Source organism: Amyelois transitella, chromosome 12, assembly GCF_032362555.1.
Source record: "Amyelois transitella isolate CPQ chromosome 12, ilAmyTran1.1, whole genome shotgun sequence".
Classification (NCBI taxonomy): Eukaryota; Metazoa; Arthropoda; class Insecta; order Lepidoptera; family Pyralidae; genus Amyelois; species Amyelois transitella.
Window position 1 is genome coordinate 9786973 of NC_083515.1, and position 17174 is coordinate 9804146.

Here is a 17174-nt window from a genome sequence, read left to right on the forward strand (position 1 = left end):
TGTCACTGGTCGACGACGTCTGCCGCAAGGCAGCGTGGGGAGAGTTCCACCCGACGGCCCGGAGGGCGGGCGTGGAGCGGCGAGATGCTGCGCAGGTGGCTGTGTGATGACGCGTCCGCCCTCTCGAATATCTAGGTTCTCCCACTTCAGGTCCCTGAGGATCGTCGAGTTCCTCACGTAGCGCGGGGCTCCGACGACTGCTCCAAAACTTTGGTTTTCTTGGGCTCTGAGTCTTCTCCTGTTGGTCTCAGAGCAGAATGCGTACCACGCCGGGGCCGCGTACGCGAGGCGGGATCTGACGTACGTTTGGTAGATCCCGAGCTTCGTCCTCAGGGGGAGGCTGGAAGAGAGAACTGCGTGAAGTCTCCCCCTGGCTGCCTTGGTCATGAAGCTTGCGCTCGCCTCCCGCCCCTTTTCTTCCCTGCCGCCGCTAGCCGCGTCGAGCGCGGTAACCGTTACGCAAAAATAATACTTATAGCATGATTCAGTATTTACGCGCGATGGCTTGCTAGCGTATTTCATTTCATGTATAAGTTTGGTGTTTCTATACCGATTTCGATGATTCTTTTTTTATTGAGTAAGTACTTATATTAACTTTTAAGAATTACGAATGAGTGTGAGTGTTATTGGTATTATAAACATCAGAGTAAAGAAATATAATCAGAAATATCCGAACTGCTAAGCTATTAGGAATTACACGTGTTATTGTGAGTCAACCATAAAAGATAGACTTATGCTGTCTTGGGATATTTTTTTAATAATTTTATGTAGAATATTTCCGTTATACACGGTTTCGCTGTATCTTTAACCATTAAGGCTGCACACGCGACGGAAGCTTAAAAAATCAAGTAACTTCTCCCGTTTTCCCAACATTTCCTTTCACTGCTCTGCTCCTAGAGATTGTAGCGTAATGAAAAGTATACTATAACCTGCTCAGGAGTATGAAGAATAACTGTACCAAGTTTCGTTAAAATCCGTCAAGTAGTTTTTGTTTCTATAAAGAACATACAGACAGACAGACAGACAGACAGACAGACAGACAAAAATTTTACTGATTGCATTTTTGGCATCAGTATCGATCACTAATCACCCCCTGATAGTTATTTTGAAAATATATTCCATGTACAGAATTGACCTCTCTACAGATTTATTATAAGTATAGATAGATGAGATTTAATATTGAAAAAAGAAATATATATACATATATATATATTTCATGGATTGCCAATTTTAAAAAGATTTATGTACAGAGTGTACTGAAATTTTGATTTAAGTTCAAATTAAACTACAAATAATTACGAGGTTCACGTACGAGGTTCATTCACGCGGAATTTCAGAAAATATTAAAGCATACAAGGACCCTAAATGACCTTTTGACTTTCCCATAAAGGACCATAATTTCAAATCCATTGAGATTTAAAATTTGACCCAGCGTTTGATATGCCAGTCAATCAGTTAAAATTCAAAACTTTTATTCATTATTATGACATTTCAATATCACTTAATAATTGTCATGGCTTTTGGTTAACAACATTGGTTAACGTCAAATATATAACCTACTTAAAACTAAGTTTACAGCCGCTTCCAAAGCGTCATTGCCGAAAAAGCGGTAACAAACTGCACTGCGGCATTTTCTTCGGTGATTAGTCGGTTAGATTATGCCCGCAATCACAATAATATAAAAATCTATACAATATCAGATTATCTATACATATAATAAAATTGTAGAAAAGTGCTGTCTGTACATTGAAAATAAAAATTAAAAAAATAGCAGGGGTTATTGTTATGTCGATGTCGAACCCAAAAATGTAATTAACTTTTTTTTTGTCTGTTTGTCGGTTTGTCTGTTTGTCGGTTTGTCTGTTTGTCTGTTCACGCTAATCTCAGAAACGGCTGAACCGAGTTGGATGCGGTTTTCACGAATATATTGTGGTATGCTTCAGTTATGCTTTAGTGTTTGTTTCATGTCAATCGGTTCATAAATAAAAAAGTTATTTCAAATTAAAGAATCACGTCGAACACTATTCTATGCTTATACATAGGCACCATTAATCTCCGCAACTATTTGACGGATTTGGTTGAAATTTTGTACCGATATATTTTAGAGCCTGGCGCAACATAAAGACTACTTTTTACCGCGGGAAAACATCCGTTTCCCGTGGGAATCGGTAGTATATTGTTTTTTTTAACGCCTGTTCCGGTCAGCGAACGACGTCGATCATTGTTACTAGATAGGTAAATTACAATCATTAATAGAATATGTTATAGGTACTTATTACCTTGGAATTGACTGGATTACTATGGGAAAAAATTAAAAGGGCTCATCTAAATTCTTTCTACTTAAGTTAGTTTAGGCTGATATCATAAACTATAAAATAATTTTCCGAGGGAAATCATAGTACTCCCATGGGAATTAAAAAACATTGTTCTTTTACGGCTGAAGGTAGTTTGTAAGCTGTTGAATTTTAAGAATAATGTCGAACAGATTCCTTTCAGTTTCCCGTGGGTCTGAGATGTTATCCCGCGGTAAAAAGTAACATAAGTGTTGTTATTTCCAAGCCTAAACTAACTGTTTGCCAAATTTCATCCATATCTGTTCAGTAGTATTTGCGAGAAAGACTAACAAATATGCGTCTATACAAAGTTTCGCGTTTATATTATTAGTAAGAGTTAATTCTATTATGAATAACTACTTTTTTTCTCTGTTAGTAGAATTTACTGAAAATAATTTTTATTTTATAATAAATATCTTTATAGAGAAGTTAAATAAAAATTATCGGTTTAGGAATCGCGGTTCAGCTTAGGATGGACGTTTGTCGGTTGCATACGACGACTGCGCGCGCGGGTAGGTATATAAAGCGCGCCGAGAACCGCGCCGCGCCATTAAAGTAGGTTTTTTAGCTACCCAAAATGACTGTGATTATGATCCAAAATAAAAATAAGTATATATTTTAAAAAAAACGCTGCTCATAGTCACTATTCCACGCGAACGAAGTCGCGGGCACAGCTAGTCGAACATAAAATCCGCTCTGTTTTCATATTATTATCTAACTTATTAGTATTAATAAAGATAAGTTTTACATACATACATACATATGGTCACGTCTATATCCCATGCGGGGTAGACAGAGCCAACAGTTTTGGAAACACTAAATGGCCACGTTCAGCTATTTGGCTTAATGATTGAATTGAGATTCAAATAGTGACAGGTTGCTAGCCCATCGCCTAAAAGAAGAATCCCAAGTTTATAAGCTTATCCCTTAGTCGCCTTTTACGACATCCATGGGAAAGAGATGGAGTGGTCCTATTCTTTTTTGTATTGGTGCCGGGAACCACACGGCACGGCAAAGATAAGTTTTTCTTTTTCTTTTTGTACATTGAATATTGGGAGAGACCTGGTGACCCGTAACACAGGATCCTCAGGAGCCTAGCATGGGCACCAGTTCTCCACAATTATTTGTTTACTATCTACTGGACTTGTGTACTGTATATTTTGTCAACTGTATTTTGTAAGCCTATCCCTTAGTCCCCTTTTACGACATCCATGGGAAAGAGTTGGAGTAGTCCTATTCTTTTTTGTATTGATGCCGGGAACCACATGGCACCTGCCGGGAACCACACGGCACCAGGGATAGGCTTACAAACTTGGGATTCCTTTCTAGGCGATGGGCTAGCAACCTGTCACTATTTGAATCTCAATTCTATCATTGAGCCAAATAGCTGAACGTGGCCATTCAGTCTTTTCAAGACTGTTGGCTCTGTCTACCCCGCAAGGGATATAGACGTGACCATATGTATGTATGTACATATTTTGTATAGATTATTGTGGATTAAATAAATAAACTATTATTAAACTTATTGCCTATCTTAACGCTACTCCTTCCTGCAGGTGCCCATAGAGGCGGCTCATCTCTACGACGCTGTCACTCTTTGGGCTAGAGCAGCTACCGCCGTGATGAGGACCGGCCTACCAGCCACCGATGGAGCCACCCTGATGAAGCTACTAAGACCTACAACTTACAGATCTGTTCAGGGGTTTGACGTGAGTTGATTATGTCAATTTATATTAATCTTCTTCGTCGTTACTTTTATCCCACTTTCTACGCGGGGTCGGCACGGTATGTTAGTTTTTTCCAATCACTTCTGTCAATTGCCATCTCACTGGTCACTCGCTTTCTCCTCATACTATCCCTAACGCCGTCCATCCATCTCTTTTTCGGTCTTCCCCTATTTCTTAAACCTTTCACTTGTCAATTTATATTAATACTAGCTGTGCCCGCGACTTTGTCCGCGTGGAATAGTTAGTAGTTATTTTGGGCATCATTGAAGCCCTCAAGGATGAATAATTTTCCCCGTTTTTTTCACATATTCCATTATTTCTTTGCTCCTTATAGTTGCAGCGTAAACTTTTATAGCCTAAAACCTTTCTCGATAAATGGTCTATTCAACGCAAAAAGAATTTTTCAATTCGAACCAGTAGTTCCTGAGATTAGCGATTAACGTTCAATCAAAACAAACAAACAATCTCTTCAGCTATATAATATTAGTATAGATAGAAAACTTAATTTAAATGAACTCAAATTAAAACTAAAGCTAAAACTATGTACTTATAAGAAGAAAGAAAAAAAGATATGTAGTTACAAATTAAAATTTAATTTACAAATTGTACAGTCCCTGCATCGCATCAACATTTATATAATTATGTATATTTACTGTTACGTAGTTTCGAATCACTTCATCTATTTTCCATGGATGTCGTAAAAGATGACTAAGGAAATAGGTGTAGATTCGGATCTAGAGCCTGCTTCTAAAACTGTAGTGACGTAAAAGTTTAACAGGGCCGACCTCGACGAACTTTCAAAGACCAAATTGCGGATGTTTTAAAAAAAAGAGTGATGTTAAGAGTACCTGTTATCATCGAGAATGTATAAAAAGTAATGAATGTGGAGGTAACAGGAGAGGTTTGTAAGAATCGTAACAAATGGAAATACATAGTTTCTGCCTACCCCTGTGGGACACAGGCATGATAGTATGTATGTATGATGGTATGTATGTATGATGATATGTATGTATGACGGTATGTATGTATGATGATATGTATGTATAATCTGAAATTTCCACGCCCTTAGGCGTCCATGTTTAATTTATATTAATGTTTGTCTTATAAATGAGTTGTTTAGCATACGACTTATTCAACCTTTTCCCCGACCTTGAAGATTCTATAACACTGATAGATATTATTCAGTAGGCATATAAATTTATATCGAAGTGGAAAACATTGCTCCGTAGTGTAAATTGTTAACATGTCCCTAAGAATTCTTACGCGTTCGGTGTTAGAAATACATATATTTTCATTTGTGTTATGTGTCCATCCATACATATAATAAAACTGTAACTAAACTTTGTCTGTACATTGAAGATATTTAAGAAAAAAAATATAAGGGGTCTTTTTAGGGTCAATAGAAGTCAAAACAATTTTTTTTAGAATTTTTGTCTGTCTGTCCGTCTGTCTGTCTGTATGTTTGTACGCGCATCACGCATAATATACCGAACGGATCTGAACGAAATTCGGCACAGATATAGTTAGTAACCTGGATAAGAATATATGCTACTTTTTATCCTAAAATTCTATCCCAAAGGGATGAAATAGGGGGTGCAAGTTTGTATGGAACTTCGTCATTTTTGAATCGATATAATGGAATATGTGAAAAAAACGGGGAAAATTATTCATCGTTGAGGGCTCAAATGATGCCCAAATTAACTATTCCACGCGGACGAAGTCGCGGGCACAGATATGCAAAGATAACATTGGGTTACAGACTGCTCCCATTTAGTTTACATTTTGAAGAGTAACTTAGTAATTTTCCATGGCACTAGTACTCAATTTCTAAGTCAGTGAATCGAAAAATCTAACTTAAAGATGCTAGAGACTTGAACTATTAATACCAAGACTAGTATCATAAATAGAATTCTATAAAAGTAAACATTTGTGATTTGCAAGGTTTATCATTTTATTTATTTATTTAAATATTTATTAGTACAAAATACAAAATGTATAGCACAATTTGCGGACTTAATGCTCGAAGCATTATCTATCAGTCAACCATATAGACAATAGATACTTAATAGATTTAACTCACTCTTTTTTTAATTCAAAGCGAAGGATATTTTACGGAAGTCTTTTTTCATGGTATTATTTCATTTCATTCATCATCGATAAGTATATATATTTTTTATTTATAATAGAGCTACCTGCGACTATTTCAATCTCACGTCTTATCGATATCGTTGGCTCTGTCTACCCCGCAAGGAATAAAAAACGTCATAGGAATAAGGGATGGGCTTACAAACTTGCCGTTCTTCTTTTAGGCGATGTGCTAGCAATCTGGCAATACTTGAATCTCAATGCTATCATATGGCCAAACAGCAGAACTCAGTCTCTTCAAGACTGTTGGCTCTGTCTACCCCGCAAGGGATATTGATACGGCAATATTTATACTAATATTATAAAGCTGAAGAGTTTGTTTGTTTGTTTGAACGCGCTAATCTCAGGAACTACTGGTTCGAATTGAAAAAATCTTTTTGTGTTGAATTGACCATTTATCGAGGAAGGCTTTAGGCTTTATAACATCATGTTGCAACTATAAGGAGCGCAAAAATAATGGAAAATGTGAAAAAAGAACGGGGAAAATTATTCATCCTTGAGGGCTTCAATGATGTCAAAAATAACTATTCCACGCGGACGAAGTCGCGGGCACAGCTAGTGTATGTATAAAAAGGCAATAGCAGAGCAGTTATTGTAATCTGTATTGCGTGTAACCATAGTTGTACATTCGTATCTAATGATTTCCGAGAAAATTGGGGAATTCTATTTCCAGAGACGGGACGAGGGAATTGTTATAATAATAATTGAACAGGCCGAGGCACAGTGGGAACTTAGACTACTTTTCCTCTCATAAATCCATAATTTTTTTATTAATGATTATATCAAAATGATTTTTTTTCCTGATAATGTTCGATATATGTATGTAAAATTAAATAACATACACTTTATAATTGAAAGTTTATTAATAGTAGTAATAAATAATGTAGAACAAAAATAAGTACAGAATTTGTAGACTTACAACTATGTTACAAGAAATATGAATAGAAATAAAATAAAATAACTTCGTCAAATATCAAGACAATATAAAAATATAGCTTAACAGTCACTCAAGAGCTCTGTAGCTTCATCAAAAACTTCCAAATATTTTTTATTGCAAGGTTTTCTCAAACATGAAGTATATGGATCAGAGATTTACGGATGTTCAAGGCGTCGTGTCTTGTCATCGTTTTCGTCAAAATTCATACATACATATGGTCACGTCAATATCCCTTATGCGGTAGACAAAGCCAACAGTCTTGAAAAGACTGATAGGCCACGCTCAGCTATTTGGCTTAATGATAGAATTGTGATTCAAATAGTGACAGGTTGCTAGCCCATCGCCTAAAAAAAGAATCCCAAGTTTGTAAGCCTATCCTTTAGTCGCCTTTTACGACATCCATAGGATAGAGATGGAGTGGTCCTATTCTTTTTTGTACTGGTGCCGGGAACCACACGGCACTTCGTCGTCAAAAATTCGATTGTCTTTTTTTTTCTCAATATGTCAATCATTTTTGTTCATCTAAAATGTCGCTACAATAATATATGTAACAATAATGAGATTGTGTATGTATCCTAATGAAGCCGATATTTTTAGCTCATTTCGCATAAATATATTTCCGTTATTTATGGAAATGTATCATTTATGTACATATTATAAATGTATTATTTTTGGAAATGTATCATTTCGGAGTTTCTGGAAATCTCTGGACTTAGGGAAAACCGTACGTGTCAAATATCTAGATTTTGGGCTATACCTTGATATTTCTTATTAAAATGAAGATATAAATTTATTAATATTTTTGTACATAAAATGCTTGTAGTAAAAAGTTGCCAACTAATTTTATAGTCGTTACAAAAAGGGTCAAAATCTTGAAGGTTCCTCGAATGACCGTTAGAATCACGGGCAATATGTCTTTTTATCTCAAGTTTTTGTGTAATCTGACCTTAAGGTCAAGATCACGAAAAAATTGCTTCTAGACCCTTTTCGGTATAATTTGGGTGGGTTTTTTAAATATAGATTCTTATGTCATACTTCTGAAAAATTATTATTATTTTGATTTAGGACAAAAAAGAATAGAACCACTCCATCTCTTTCCCATGGATGTCGTAAAAGGCGACTAAGGGATAGGCTTACGAACTTGGGATTCTATTTTAGGCGATGGGCTAGCAACCTGTCACTAGTTGAATCTCAATTCTATCGTTAAGCCAGATAGCTGAACGTGGTCATTCAAGACTGTTGGCTCTGTCTACCCCGCAAGGGATATAGACGTGACCATATGTATGTATGTATGTATTTAGGACAAATGTACTTTTAACCGACTTTTAAAGGAGGTTCTCAATTCGGCTTAAGTATGTTAATTTCAGCAATATCTGTCGAATCAGTGAGTCAGTGTCATCTTTTATATATTTATATCACGTTTCGCAGGTGAATATGGACAGCGCTGGTGATGCTGAAGGCAACTTCACAGTGATAGGGCTGGTAGCTGATCCATCATCACCCAGCGGTTGGAGCGCTCAGCCCGTAGCCACCTTCCGGTATACCAACTCCTCGGATCTTCTGCCGGTAAGATTTTGTACTTGGCATACATACGTATAATCTCGTCTATGTCCCTTGCGGGGTAGAAAGAGTCAACAAACAGTCTTACATACATACATATTATCACGTCTATAACCCTTGCGGGGTAGACAGAGCCAACAGTCTTGCAAAGACTGATAGGCCACGTTCAGCTGTTTGACTTAATGATAGAATTGAGATTCAAATAGCGACAGGTTGCCAGCCCATCGCCCAAAAGGAGAATCCCAAGTTTATAAGCCTAGCCCTTAGTCGCCTTTTACCACATCCATGGGAAAGAGATGGAGTGGTCCTATTCTTTTTTTCTATTGGTGCCGGGAACCACACGGCACTGCCGGGTCTTAAAGTCTTAAAGATTGTAAATGTACTTATACTTAACAACAAATGCAATATCAGATCTAAGTGGAAACGTTTCTAAGCATCAAAACAGTAATTACTGGTACTAAGGAATTGATTAAATGAATATTCTGACCTCGTAGCCTGGCTTGACCCTTTTTTACCGCGCGAAGAAATCGCATGGTTTTCGGCATCATTACAAAAAGCATAGGACCACTCGATCTCTTTCGCATGGATGTCGTAAAAAAAAAGACTAAGGAATAGACTTATGGGATTCATCTTTTAGGTGACAGGCTTACAACCTGTCACTATTTGAATCTCAATTCTATCATTAAGCCGAACAGCTGAACGTCAGTTTTTACAAGACTATTGGCTCTGTCTAACCCGCAAGGGATACAGACGTGATTGTATGTATTCAATAATTACTTCGTCTATTCTTCATTAATTAAGTTATTAATGACCCGCCACCGCTTTGCACTGATAACATTTATAGATATGTATAAAACTTCTTCAGAAAATCCTATTTCCAATATTATTTCAAACAGGATCAAAATTCGTCCGCAACTTTTCGAGATTTACCCAAACATACAGACACAGAAAATATGAGAACTTTACTTTGTAATAAATAGTAACGATTATCTAATGTAGTCTAACTTTTATTGAGATAAAGTATTCAAGAAAAGTAACTGTTTTTCTCATTACGTAACAAAATGTTTTTTTTTTGGTCGGGTTGTCACTTAAGCAACATTGTATTTCTTAGCTCCGTCAATAAAAATAGATATCAAGAAATTAAGTGTTCGACAACTGCTGATTTTATTGTTTTTCGGAGATAAACATTGCTGAGACATACTGAACATATAATTCTGTGAATTCGTGGTGCTTTATGTGTGGAACAGTGAATCGAAAATCTCAATTAACATTCTCAATTAAGATTATTGTGAACTTTTGTTCGATCTACCCTCATGAAATTTAACATTTTGTGCCGTCACTTGCTGTCAATTGACAACCGGAAGTGTAGTTAAAGACAACCAGTGTTGCCCTTATTAGAAAAAAAAAAAAAACTACATCGACCAAGGGGGCGGCACCTACATCCCGCGTGCTATTGGCTGCATCGTGACGTCGTCGAGTCCTGCCCCCAACTTAACACGAGAAGAAGCCGAGGGCGGTGATACTTGACCGGAGTGGTGGTTGAGTGAACGCTTTAGCTCTTTGTATGTTCTAATAGCCTGGTACATTGGCTCGCTCAATCCAGCAATTTGTGTTGCATTTTCTCGATATTTTATTTAATATAATGCTTTGCCACGGCTGTAATTCAACGCTAAGGGACAATAATTATTTGAAATGTAATGGCTGCAAATCCGAATATTGCTTCGCTTGCCTTAATTTAACTTATGATGCAAGCCAGTTACTTACCCCAGAACAAACAAATTCATTGAGTTGCCCCTACTGTCGGAATGTAACGCGGCGTATGAACAGTGACGATACGCCCTGCCGCCCGAGATGCCAAAAAGGACAGGCGCAATTGATAAATGAATCAATGAATGTTTCTTTTGCCGACCTGAGTCATGACATTACTGCCGACACTAGTGTTGGTATCTCCACGGATACTGCCCTTGCAAAGTGCCCCGTTACGATGGAAAGTATTAGCAAACTTTTTGACTTAAAGATGGCGCCGGACTCCACAATTATGAAGAATTTGAGATCTGCTCTTAATAAAGACATCGAAAAAATGGTGGCTGTGCATGTCAACCGAGCAATTGAAAATTTGAAGACTGATTTCTCTTCTACCACGGACTATTTGGCTGCTGAGCAGGCTGATTTGAGATCTGAGATTAGAGAAAAGGACAATCTAGTTAAACAGTTACAATCTGACTTATCAATATGTCAAAACTCACTTGCTAAATTTCAGACACGAATTCAAACTATTGAGAAAATCTCACGCGACATGAATCTTGAGATACACGAGGTGCCTGAGAGCAAAAACGAAAACTTACCTGGCATATTGAAAAAACTTTGCGAGTGTTTACAGGTTGATATTCCTGAAATCGATGTAAAAGCATGTCGCCGAGTTTCAAAAATGAATACTTCATCTGGGCGACCACGCAATATTCTTGTCACCCTTTCATCTCAGAGACAACGTGACTTGGTCTTGTCGTCAGTCACTCGTTTCAATAAAGCTCATCCTAGAGATAAACTCGCCTCTACTCACATTGGCTTTGCGGGAGAAACCCGCAGGATTTATGTGGCTGAACACCTTTCTCCAGAAACAAAAGAAGTGCACAGTGTAGCGAGGAAATTTTGCAGAGACAATAACTTTAAGTTTGTGTGGGTTCGTTTCGGCCAAGTGTATATACGTAAAGATGAACAAAGTCCAGCTCGGCACATCAAAACCATTGACTGTCTCAACAAACTATTGTAAAAATTATTAGGTACTTTTTCTTTCTATGTAAGTAAATATTATTTTTATAATCTAGTTCCTAAAACCTTTCATTATGATAAGTATGTATTATCAAAATATTAATGGAATGCGAACTAAGTTAAAACAATTTTATGAAAATCTACTGAATTCTAACTATGACGTCATATGCCTGACGGAAACTAACTTAAATAAAAATATTTTTGATGGAGAGTTTGTTGACTCTCGCTATAACATCTTTAGAAGAGACCGCGATGATAATAATTCTTTAAAAGAGGACGGCGGTGGCGTCCTCATTGCAGTAAAAAAATCATTCCAGGTGCTCCGACAGGCATATTGGGACAGCAATCTAGAAGATCTTTGGATAACAATCATACCAAATAATTGTAATGCCTCTAAAATCAATATATGTGTTTGTTACCTTCCTCCTGAATTAAATTGTTCTAAGAGGGATGAATTTTACTCGAATTGTCAAAAGATATTGCTGAATCACTGCATAGATGACAGAAACTTAATCATTGGAGATTTTAATACACCTGAATATTCTATTGCTCTTGACACTGACGGGCCATCATGCACCTCACAAAGTAAAAAATTACTACTCTTACAGGAATTCATCTCAATTTGCAACCTTTATCAAAGTAACAACATTCCTAATGACAATGGTCGGTATCTAGACCTAGTACTATCATCAGTCAATTCATTGACAGTTACCGAAGCTGATACGCTAAGTTTAAAGGATAAGCATCATCCTGCTTTGGAATTTGAATTTCCCTCCCTATGTAATACTCCAAAAAATTTAAAACATAATAACAATAAACGCTTGAACTTCGCAAGGTGTGATTATGACAGCGTAAAGCATGAGTTGGAGTTATTGGACTGGCATAATCTTTTATTGAGCTCTGACGTAGATGAATGTGTAAATATTTTTTATGAAAAACTTTTTGAAATTATTAATAAATATACACCATTAACAACTATGAAGTCCAATAATTATCCAGTCTGGTATAGTAAGTCCTTAATAAAATGTTTCGAAGAAAAGAATAAATTCCATAAACTTTTTAAGAAATTTAATAACCCACGAGATTATGATGTGTTTACTTTATTACGCGCTAGAGCCAAAAAAATGATAGATTATTGTTATAAAAATTATGTGGCCTCAATTGAAGAAACAATGACTGATAATATAAAATCGTTTTGGTCTTTTGTAAATAATAGAAAGGGCAAAGTCTCGATTCCTAATGTCATGCGGTTTGGCAACTCTTTTTCTTCGACCGGTCAGGGAGTATGTGAGCTTTTTTCAAACTATTTTGCCTCGGTGTTTGAATCGGATCAGCAATGTAACTCCTCTGCTACGAGCAACAACAATCTCAAGACACCTGAGTGTAGACCTGTTGACTATATGTCTCATATTTATATATCTGACAAAGACATAATGGCGAAAATCAAGCTTCTTGACTCAAGTAGAGGAGCTGGTCCGGACCAAATACCCCCTTCATTCGTTAAAAGTTGTGGTATAGAGCTATGCACACCTTTAAGCATCATATTTAATAAATCCTTAACAAATGGAATTTTTCCCAAACGTTGGAAAGTAGCTCATATCGTTCCAATTTTCAAAAACGGAGACAAGTCGAGGTGCGAAAATTACAGACCCATAAGTATTTTGTCATGTTTCGCAAAACTTTTCGAATCCCTAGTATACACTCAATTATACAGACATTTCAAGCCTCTGATTTCCGAAAAACAACATGGATTCATTAAAGGTAGATCCACCATTACTAATCTTCTGGTATATAAAAACTACTTGTGCAAAAGTTTTGCCGCAGGGGGTCAGGTTGACTCTATTTACACTGACTTCTCGAAGGCCTTTGACAAAGTGAATCATAGACTACTTTGTAACAAGCTTTCCTCCTATGGTATTCATGGTAGTCTCCTTCGCTGGTTGGCCTCCTATTTGAATAAAAGAAGTCAGTTGGTGGCTTTGAGAGGTTACACCTCATCTCCCGCTGACATAGCATCAGGTGTGCCTCAGGGGTCTCATCTGGGACCGCTATTATTTGTTGTATTCATTAACGACCTCATAAAGGATATATCATGTGAATGTCTTTTATACGCTGATGACTTGAAAATATTTAAAACAATAAACTCTTTAGATGACTGCAATCTTTTACAGAAAGACCTAACGGCTGTTTCTAATTGGTGCAGAATTAATCAAATGTACCTTAATATTGACAAGTGTTTCGTCATTACGTTCACTAACAAGCGTCATGGGATCGTTAATGATTACAACATTGACGGCCAGTCCCTAAAGAGGACACATGTTGTTAAAGATCTCGGGATTCTTTTTGACAACAAACTAACATTTCGCGAACATTACCACCACATAGTGCAAAAAGCAAATCAACTTCTTGGGTTTATTTTTAGATCTACCAAAGACTTCAAAGGCACTCGTTCTTTTCTTTATCTTTTTTATACGTTGGTCAGAAGTGTTTTAGAATACGGTAGCCCAATATGGTCTCCGCACTATAAGGTTCATATTGATAATATAGAGAGAGTGCAGCGTAAGTGCCTGCGGATTTTATGCTACCGCCAACAGTCAAAGCGAAACACCCCTGATTATGAAGCTCGTCTCATTAAATTTAATGTACAGAAATTAGATACACGTCGAAAATATTTTGATTTCGTTTATTTTTATAAAATAATTCACTCCTTATTAGACGTCCCTAACTTGCTGGCTGAATTATCATTTAATACGAGATTTAGTGCTCGTAGAGCTAATCAAATAGGACTTTTTGTTCTACAAGTGTATCGCAATAATACCTCATTTTACAATCCCCTGGTTAGGATGGCTCGTCAATGCAATGAAATCGCCAAAGGCAACCAGACCTTTGACGTTTTTCTACCTAAATTGGCTTTGTATAGTAATACAATCAAAAATATTTTATACCACAAGACGACAGTCTAATCCCTGTCGCGTGGAACATTGGTCTCCTCCTATTATTGTTTAGTATACTCATTCTTTTATTTTTATTTATATTATTTTAGACATAGTTTAAGTTAACTCTTCTTTTAGCTTTTATAAAAACACATTTTTTGGAATACAACCTAGATTATAAGTTTTGTTTTATATAATTTGTTTAGATATAGTTGTAATCTGTTTTGTGTAATTAAAAATAAAAAAAAAAAAAAAAAAAAAAAAAAATGTTCCACTCCTTGTAAAAGTTTTTCGCGAATTTAACCCTAAGCAAGATTTATATGTCTCTCCAGATTTGGGATCGGGAGAGATAAGCAAGGGTTTTCATTCAAACCCTTGTATACATAATGCATGTGAAGCTAACATTTCAGAGCACAAGATTCATTGGTTTGATAACGGTTTGAAATTAAAAAATTTAGTACACATTTAATATGCAGGTGTTTTTGTGACATTTTCCCTCATCTAAGCATTATGTAGGTACGTGACTTGGAAAAAGGTTATTAGTAAATTGTATAAGTAGCTTGGTGACTACGGATCATCATTACATGATTCGAAACATCCAAGATAAAATAAAGGTACGTTACGTGCGCGTTTAATACCCGTTATATTTATTATAGTAAAATGCAACGAAAAATATTTAAAAACAGTTATTAGGATACATTAGCAACTTACATATATGAATCTCAATTCTATTATTAAGTCATACAGCTGAACGTGGCCTATTAGTCCTGTCAAAACTATTGGCTCTGTCTACCCCGCAAGGGATATAGTAGTGCTTATATATATTTTATGTCAAGCCTTAAGCTTTGGGTGGCACAAGTTTAACATCTAACACAAATTTTATTCGTAATCTACACATTATTTTGATTACGAATATCTACCCGTAGGTTCTCTTACGATGAGGGAAAACATCGTGAAGCGCTGTCAGGCAGTCAGTCACATATATAGACAGGATAGACATTATATGTATGTATGTATGTATGTATGTTTGTGGCAGTGTACAGTCGCAGTGGTATTACAAACTGAGTTCCTCTCGCTGACTGCTCACCTACACTTTGTAACGAACAAATTTACTAATAAAACTTAGTACAATTTCGATTGATTTTTTATTGTAATACGTAAAAACACAATTTCACAAGAATTAGAGGGAGACATTATTAGATAGTTTTGTTTACAATGAAAAACAATTAAGTATTAGTGGCAAGTGGAAAGATGTGGTCTCTGCCTACCCATCCGGGAAAGAGGCGTGAGTTTAAAAGGTCAGATTTGTAGCCATTAAAAACATTCACCCAAAAATTGTATTAACCAAAATATTGAAGTGACTAATCGTAATACCTCATTCTATATTTATTTACTTTCTTACATCTACCATTACAGAGTTAATCTAATGCGATAGTGTATAATCAATTATAACATATTATCCTCAATGCTGCCCTTGTAAAATCACTCAAACAGCAATTGAACAAATCATTCTCATGTCATAATTCCACAGGAACTGGTGGGGGGCAGTGACATCTCCTGGATCGGGCGGAAGCCGCCGGTCGCGGAGCCGCCTTGCGGGTTCAACGGCGCCAAGTGCTCCATACCTCGTGACCCTGGGGTGCTGTCAGCGGCCGCGGCGGTGGCTGCTGCGGCCATCCTAGCCGCCACCTTACTCGTCAGGCATTATAGATACGAACAGAAACTCGCTTCCGTGCTGTGGAAGATCGAGGCTAAGGATCTCACTTTTATATCAGCTTGTACTAATGATAAGGTGAGTATTTAATTATTACATACATATATAGATATGGTCACGTCACGGGGTAGACAGGGCCAACAGTCTCGCAAAGACTGAATGGCCACGTTCAGCTATTTGGTTTAATGATAGAATTGAGATTCAAATAGTGACAGGTTGCTAACCCATCGCCTAAAAAAGAATCCCTAGTTTGTAAGCCTGTCCCTTAGTCGCCTTTTACGACATCCATGGGAAAGAGATAGAGTGGTTCTATTCTTTTTTTCGAATGGTGCCGTAAACCACACGACACTTGTACATACCCTTGTACTTTAATTATTTAACATCATTATAGTACAAGGGTCAGGTCAAGAGTATTGGAAACCGCCGAGCTTGCATGAAGAGAGTTATAAATGTGGATGAAGCGAAGGAAGTATGCAGAGATCGTGGCAAGTGGAAAGATGTAGTCTCTGCCTACCCCTCCGGGAAAGAAGCATTATTTATGTATGCATGTATTAAAAAAAATCAATTTCAAAAAAGTCAGATTTGTGACCAATAAGAATATTCACTCAAAAATTGTATTGACCAAAAAAATTAAGTGACTAATCGTAATCCCTCATGTCATAACTTTGTGACGAAGAATTTATTTGCGTCGCAGGATGAAATGACTGAACTGAGTTTACAAGAAAAATATATCTCGAGGGAAATTAAAATGGTTTTAAGTTGATACAAATGACTTGATCAGTCAAAATGATATATATATATATTTAAATATTCAATATTTCTACTAATGCGACTGAACACAATTTGACCCGTTGATTAAGTCACTGAATAGCTCTGAATAAATTAATTTTAGTATATTTATTCAGAGAATTAGTGAATTAAAGAATCGATCCGCCGAGAATAATGCTAGACTATTATAATGTCAAATTCGGTTTATCATTGAAATGAGATTGATACGCCAAGAAAAATAAATATTTATTTTCTTTACTCGAGCAAGCCTTGGCTATACGAAAGGCT

At 36.6% G+C, this 17174-nt stretch overlaps 1 protein-coding gene across 1 annotated transcript in view; it reads left to right on the plus strand.

The window, feature by feature from the left end:
* The window catches only part of LOC106142675 (guanylate cyclase 32E), a 131255-nt gene that overhangs the window by 72025 nt on the left and 42056 nt on the right, over positions 1-17174 (plus strand). The window contains exons 9-11 of the mRNA XM_060946919.1: positions 3890-4042; positions 8571-8708; positions 15936-16196. Coding sequence (XP_060802902.1) covers positions 3890-4042; positions 8571-8708; positions 15936-16196 — 552 coding nt within the window. The remainder of the gene's footprint in view (positions 1-3889; positions 4043-8570; positions 8709-15935; positions 16197-17174) is intronic.